This window comes from Condylura cristata, unplaced genomic scaffold (genome assembly GCF_000260355.1).
Source record: "Condylura cristata isolate star-nosed mole 26May11 unplaced genomic scaffold, ConCri1.0 scaffold00015, whole genome shotgun sequence".
NCBI lineage: Eukaryota > Metazoa > Chordata > Mammalia > Eulipotyphla > Talpidae > Condylura > Condylura cristata.
Genome location: NW_004567116.1, coordinates 1188747 through 1196446, shown reverse-complemented (window position 1 = coordinate 1196446; position 7700 = coordinate 1188747). Strand labels below are relative to the sequence as shown.

At 52.4% G+C, this 7700-nt stretch overlaps 1 protein-coding gene across 1 annotated transcript in view; it reads left to right on the top strand.

The window, feature by feature from the left end:
- LOC101634623 (chromosome unknown open reading frame, human C11orf80) overlaps positions 1-3683 on the top strand; it is a 51837-nt gene extending 48154 nt beyond the window's left edge. The window contains exon 14 of the mRNA XM_012725129.1: positions 3474-3683. Within this exon, the coding sequence (XP_012580583.1) occupies positions 3474-3608 (135 nt within the window). The 3' untranslated portion in view covers positions 3609-3683. The remainder of the gene's footprint in view (positions 1-3473) is intronic.
- Positions 3684-7700: the final 4017 nt, after the last annotated feature.

Here is a 7700-nt window from a genome sequence, read left to right as displayed (position 1 = left end):
GGCATCTGGTGGTGACTTGCAGATGCTCCGCTCTCAGCCTCATCTTCACATGGTCTTGCCCCCCTTTCTCAGATCTCCCTTTATAAGGACGCTATCACTGGATTAAGGCCCACTGAACATCCATGATGATCTTGAGATCCTTAATCACACCTGCAAAGACCCTTTTCCAAATAACGTCACATTCATGGATTCTGGGAGAGATTTGGCAATTCTTTGAGGGGCCCATTCAGTTCACTGCAGCCATCTGCATCTTCGCATTTCTAGGAGTCGCTTCAGGGTAAGGCATGTGCTACTGCAGGACCTGGAGTTTATGGGGCAGGATCTGTCTCAGCCTTTAAAGTTTTGCTTGGGCCTCAAACAGGAATCATCTGACCTCTTTTGCTCCATTCTGTTACTGTAGCCTGGGGGATGTTCACAGCCCAGTTAACTTGGCAGATGACTAGTGAATTTAAGGTCTTATCTGGTAGTCACAGGTCTTAGAAAAAACAAAATCCTAAATCTGTGTCAATAATTCCACTTTGGTCTCTACAAAGGTCCTATGGTTCTCCATGGTACACAAGAGATTAGGTCTGAGTTAGCAGCAGCCACCCCAGCATGAGTTCGACCTCTGGCCAGGGAGTGACCCCTATGGTGCAACAGACCTCTCCTGTCTCCACACTGATCCCTTCAGCAGTAAATTTCAGTAGACCCCTATGGTGCAACAGACCTCTCCTGTCTCTACACTGATCCCTTCAGCAGTGAATTTCAGTAGACCCACTGGTTCTGCTCCTCACTCTATCTCTGTCACCTCTGAGCCCTGCACCTCTGGCCTACACCCCAATTTTTATATGCATAATCAATCTTTAAAAAAAATCCTGAGGTAGTTTTCCCATTTTATAGATGAAGAAAACTGGTTTGTGAATTTCTGTAATTTACCCAGGATCAGTAAACAGCAAGGCTGGGTTTCTCAACTCTGAAGCCTAGTAACATGGTACCAAATAGGACGGGATCCCAGGATGCGTGACCAGAGTTCTGAGCAGAACCGGAGTCTCCACTCAAGATCACAACTGTTTGTACTTATAATGGGCATTTAGTGATGAGTAGCTTGTAATTGGCACAAGAGTGGCATCTAGTGGCTCCAGGTAAAAACTACAAGATCAAGGACGGCAGGTCAAATTCTTTGACCTCTGTATCAGTCAAGTAGAATAGCTGTCCTCTTGAGAAATACAGAATAAAGCCATATATTGCTATTAAATATAGCTTATGGGGGAAAGGAAGAAATGAGAGAATATGTTTAGGAAAAGGTATCGGAAATGACGACGTTAAACCTGGCTGTGGGAACAGCATGGGCTATGGAGTAGACAAGACAGCACTAAAACGCGCAGTGTCGCAGGTACGTAGGGACTAAGGGTGTAAGTGCAGGATTCGCAGGAATGGAAAAAGGGGGGCTTTTTTTTTTTTTTTTTAAGATTTATTTGTGCATACAGAACTGGGGTACAGGCCAGAGGCTCAGGGGCAGTGAGAGGCTTCACCAGAGACAGAGCGGGGAGCAGAACAGGCTGAGTGACAAAGTACACTGCTGAGCAGCGGGCGGGTCAGGAGAGGTCTGCCAGCCCTGTGGGTCACCTGCAGGGCGGGGATCGAACTCATGCGGAAGTGACTTTAGCTCCTTAGTGCTGTTCTTTAACCCACTGTGCCACCAGGGAGGGCCAGGGAGGCTGCTTTCCAAGGAAAGCCACTGTTTCTTGTTTGGGGGCGGGTGAGTGGGACCAGAATTAGTGTCCCACAGTATTAGACCCCAGGATAGGGGTCTCATCCGTGGCACATAGCACTACGAGTCTTATATTTGAATGCAGGTATTTCCTTGGGAAAGTCAATTTCAAGGCAATTCGAAATAGAAAGGTCTTTTTGTTAACCTGTTTTCCAGGTTAGTGGGAATAGAATAAGCTTTCTCTCAAAGAAAACAATGCTCAGGAATTTCCCTAATGTTGTCTCTCTCACACTCTTAGACCACCTTTGCCACTTCCTTGTTCCTTGGTATATAATTACTCAGAAGTTAACTTACTTTAATAACAACGATAAAACATCTATTTTATATTGAGATAGTCACATACCATGAAATCTACCATTTTAAAATACATAACCAGTGATTTTAAGTGTATTCACTGTATTTTGAAACCATCACTGCCAGATCATCTCCATCTGTAGAAAAAAAAGAAATCCTGTATCTACCTGTAATCTGTCCCTGTTCCCTAGCCCCATGGAAGCCACTGAAATACTTTCCCTTCAGTATAAATTCAGCTATACTGGAATTTTTTCATGGAAGTGGAATCATACGTGATCTTCTGTCTGGCTCCTTTTCACTTAACATTAACGCTTGCAAAGCTCATCCATGTTGTAACACATAACAGCTGCTCGTTCCTTTTTATGGTCAAGTAATATTCCATTGCATAGACAGACATTTTCTTACTCATTTATCAGTTGATAGGCATGTTTTATTTCTACATTTTGGTTATTATATAAATGCTGTCGTGAACTGTTGTTGTGGGAACATGTAATTTTCTTGGGTATACAGTTAGGGGTTGAATCGCTGGGTCATATGATAACTCTGTTTAGCTTTTCCACAAGACAAACTTCCAAACAATTTTCCAAAGAGACTATCATTTTACTTTCCTGACAGCAGTGTACAATTGTTCCAGCCTGTCTACTTCCTCACCTTCTGCCGATTAGTATCCATTGTTATTGTTGTTATTAATATAGCCATCCTAGTAGATGTGAAGACGCACATTACAGTGGTTTGGGCTGGTATTTCCTTGGTAAATAATGATGCTGAGTATCTTTACACGCACTTACTGGCCATCTGATCACTGCCGTGGAGAAATGTCCACTCAAAGCCTCTGACAACTGTTTTTTATTCAGTTATTCACTGTTGGATTGTAAGTTTTTTATTTTGGATACACCCATATCACATGGGAGATTTTCTCCTATTCCTGTGTGTTGACTTTTTCAGAGTGACCTTTGAAGCACAAGTTTTTAATTTTGATAGAAGACGTCTATTTTTATACACTGGTAGGCTCCAGAACCAAGGAGCTGAGAGGATGGGGTTCTGATCTCAGTACCTGTGTTTCTCTGTTCACGCTGAATCAGCAAGTGCAGCAGGGCCCTGAAAGGCTACCTGGGACAGCAGAGTGCCAGCTATCGACAGGCACGATGACCTTACCTTGCAGGAATCTAAGTCAGCCATGCACATACACAAAGGATGGACAGGCATGTGCAGTACATGCCGCCAAGCACTGTGGGGCGGTGGGCTGAGGAAGGAAGTGCCTGGGGGGCTGGAGCAAGCAGCTGAAGGTCCAGCTAAAGGAACTTTGAAGCTTGGGGATTGGATAATCACTTGAGCTAGAGGAGTGAATTGGGGTTTGGGTGAGGGAGGACAGCTTGTGACATCAAGCCATGAGGCACACTCAACTCACTTGGACTTGCAATTTTTAAAGCAGCTGCTCCCAGAGAATGCAGCCCAGCCCGCTGAGGATGCACGCGAGGACAGCAGCCTGGACCTCGGTGCTTCAGGTGAGCCTAGGCCAAAGCTGCGAATAAAAGTGACTCCCCGCCTCAAGCCCCACTTCTGACCACATGACTGTCCTCTGGGTTTTTCTGAGTCTTGGGGGGCGGCAGGAGGCACCCTTCCCAAAAGCGTGGCAGGAAAGGCACTTCTCACTCCGTGCTCAGATGGCGCACGTGACGGCCTCGGGACTGGCCACAGCACTGGGGCCCGGGAGCCGCTGGCCCCTTCAGTTTTCTTATGATTAGTGCTGATACTGCGGCTCTCCCCAACTTTGGTTTGGGGCTCTGGCGGCTGCTCCTGGGGACAGACACCGACTTGGCCTGGGTATAAGTTACGGTCCGTGTCAGTGTGAGTGAGGTGGTGGTGACTGTACTGAATTCTTTTTCCTCCCATGTGCTTTTCCCTCCAACACTTAAATCGCCTTTAGGGCTGGCAGGGGCAGGCACATGTGTGTGGTTGGAAATAACCATAGCTACTAGGGCCCAAACCTGTGCGGTCAGGTGCTGGGCATTATTCCCGGTCCTCAAAATGAGTGCTCTACATTCCCAAAATGATCCTGGAGTATGGGTGCTCTTTTTATTTTCACTTTACAGATGTGGAAATTGAGACCCAGAAATGTCAGGTCACAAAGCTAGTAAGTGGCAGAGCTAGAGTTCAACCCGAGGCAGCTCAGCTGCCGTCTGGATCCACAGGGCCAGCTCCTTTGTCTCCTTCGGACAAAGAACACCTGCTTGCGAGCACCTGCCTTTAGCAGCCACGCTTTGTGGGCAGAAGTCCTCTTTCCAGGCTCACAACTAAGCACGCTGCATGCTGCCCTGTGCACTCTGGAGGTGCGCCCGAATCACTCTGCAGCTGGACTGCGCTTCAGACGCTGGGGCTGCTGCTAGTGCAAAGAGCCCTGCAGGGGACGCTTGCGGAAGGGAAGTCTGTACATGCACATGTGGGGATCTGAAAGCGTGCAAGTACACACCCAACACACACCACCCATATTTGTACAGTGACGACAAAGGGGAGAGTCAAGAATACTTTCCCTTAAAGGAATTAACATTGAACTCAGCACCTTCTGGGACGCAGGGAGATGCCGGCCTCTTCCACCATGAGGGAGACGCTTTGGGGTGCGCAGCACCAGCCCCTGTCGCACACAACAGAGCCAGCTCAGGCTCAGAGGCCGGGTAACATGCACCGCAGGTCTGCCACCCTGCCCACGCCTTCTCCCCTGGCCATGGAGCTGAAGGTCTAGGCGTGCGTGTGTGACCTGTAGCGCTCCCAGGGAAACTGCCGAGCTGCTCTGCAGCGAGGCAGCACCCAGGTGATACCGCCATAGGCACCTGTGGCCCCTTCACAGAGCAGCCTTCAGCGGCCGATGCTCCCTCGGGTCTTCCTGGCCTTCTCGTGGCCGCTCCGTTCCTTCAGAAACTTACCTAACTTGGCCGCCTACCTCACACGTACCCCTCTTTCCAGTAAGTTCACCCCTCTTGTACTTCACCCACTGCCTGAGCTCACCAGCGCGGCGACCTCTCCCCCAGGCTCAGGGGGCCTGGCCCCTCTGCTTCCTCAAGGCCTGTTTCCACCAGCTGTCACCTCTGCACCTGTGACCTCTCTTGTGCGTTCTGTGAGGCTCTCGTTAGGGAGGCTTCTGGTAGCCCGACTGATCGTGCCCAGCTATTGTCCCGTGCAGAATCGGCACCATTACACCGTGATGCTCCTCTGACTTTATCTCTTCCACTTCTCCGGCCACCCCTAAACAGTGCTCGCACCGCACTCCCCCTCAGCTGGGGTCTCCTGCCCCAGGTCCTGGCCCCTGCCACTGGGTTGAAGACTCCCCAGTTGGTGTTACTAGCCCAGGCCGCTCTGAACCCCAAATGGAGAGACTGATACACGCCATGGGCAGCTCCATGGAAAAGCCCCCACCCACCCTGGGCGGCCATTGCCTTGCTCCTGGCACACGGCCCCTGCACACGCCCCCACCAGCCCTTCTCAGTTTAGTCTCATTTGCAGCATCACGCAGATTTCACCTTCAGGTGAGCCTGGGCCACAGCTGCAAATAACAGCAACTCCCCACCTCACGCCGCACTTCTAACCGCATCACCGTCCTCTGGAACCCAGATGCCCTCACTCGCGTCCTGTGCACGGTAGGGCCCAAAGGCCCAACTGACTCCTGCCGGTGCCTGCAGCCTGCAGCCCGACTTCTGGCTCTTGAGCCTGTCCTGCTGCTAACCTGACTCTAAGCCACACCTCTGACAGGAACTAATACAAAATGAGCCATGTATCTGCCTCTGTTTCTACAGAGAGAAACTAACCAGCCCCGTGGGCCCGCCTTCCGCTTTCAGTTTACGCAGGACACCCGTCCTGCCTGTCGGTGTTTGCGTGACTTTCGGCTTGGAGTGCCGTCTCCCCTTGTTGGTCTGGCCTGTTTCTCTCTTCATCCTTCCTCACCCCGCGCAGGGGAACCCTTTCCTAGTCTCCAGAGATGGCTTACGGGTCTGTGTGGCCCGTGAACCTCCTGCCTGTCTCTCTGAGCTTCTGCAAGCTCTCTCAGGACCTGCTCGGGAACAATCTATCATCCAAGCTTGCTTTACTTTTAAGGAGCTATTTGAACTTTTTCATTAACATAATTTACTGCACTACATGACTTAGGATAGGTTTACACCTCCTCAGAAGTATCAGGTTTCCACACCCGCCAAATCACCCACAGTTCTTCATCTAACCACTGTCCCCCTTTGATCGCATCCTCGCCCACCCTCCCGCTCTGGTAGCAACTCAGAAGTCATCTTTTTAGCAGCAGCCCTGGTAGAAAGAAAGGCTGCCTGCCGGCACTGACCTTGCCAGTGAGCAACTCTGGGAGGCGGGTTTGGGGCAGAAGGGGGTTGTGGCTAGTGCAGAATCCCCAGGACTCTGCAGAGTGACCTGAGGCGACAGCCCAGGGAGGCTTAGGATGATTTCAGGTGTCCCTTCAGGACAGCTTGGGGTGGGTTAGGAAGGGAACCACCCTCAGCCTACGACTACGGCGGCGGCGGGAGATGCCAGGTTTTGATCTGGAAGGGCCAGATGAAAGGGTTCTCTCCAGGGGGGTTGCGGGGGCACTAAGAGCTTGGCCCCGACTCCTCCCTGTCCTGGGCCTTCTTTGTCTTTTGCGGCCAGAGGTACCTGACTATAAATCCCACACAAGTCCCGGTGGGAGTGGCGTCCAGGGCCTCACCCCCATGCTGTACCAAGGAGGCTTACCTTCTGCCACTTTACCGGTGCACCGCTGGGCGCTTGACTTGCGCAGCTGGACAAAGCCGTCTCCGGTTTAAGTTTGAAGGTTGCCGGGATGCATCTGGCGCCAGATCACCTCAAGCTGATCATATCCCCAAATTCGGAACTCACCCCCTCAATGAGGCGGGGGCTGTAGAGCACATCCCAAAGCGGCGCAGAGGGAGGAGGGCTTGCGACGCCCAGTGAGGGAGCGTGAAAGTGAAGATATTCTCGTTCTCCGGAGCTTACTGAGAGGGGTCACGAGCCTTTGGCGCACCTCCGGGTTCTGCTTACTGCAAATGGCCCTGGGACAAACCTTCCAGCCCAGGTAGACAACTCTCGGGCAAGCTGGGCGACATCCTCTGGCCCCTCTCTACCTGGGTCCGTCCTCCTAAGGGCACATGCGAACGGCGAGCACCTTGCGCAGGGCAGGTGGGGCCCAGGATTAGCCGGGTCTTCGGCAGAGGGCCTAGCTTGGCTTCCGCGAACACTGAACGGGACGCCCCGTTTCTCCACCTGTGGGCACCGTGCTGCAAGGCCTGCGCGACCCCGCAGCAAACTGCGGGTATCAGCCCGGTCGGCAAGAGTTTGCCCGGCTTGGTGAGCGAGGCGGTGCCGGCTCCGCTGCGCAGCTGAACTTCAGGAGACGCCCCGGCCTATGGTTCCGAGGGTGTGCACGGCCCGCGCAGCGTCTGCCACTGGCCGCTCTTCTTTTCCGCCAGTTGAGCCGCTGGCTCAGGGCTCCCACGACTCCCCTCGGGGCGGGCGGGGCGGCCGGTGGCTTGCACGGGCAGGCCCGGGCGTGGCCTCCCGGAGCAGGTCTGGGGAGTCGGGTAAGTGGGCTTGTTTCCTCCAGGGGTCCACCGGCAGGGAGAAAAGAGGCTCAAGAGGGGCGGCGTCCGCCAGCGCGTGGAGAAGA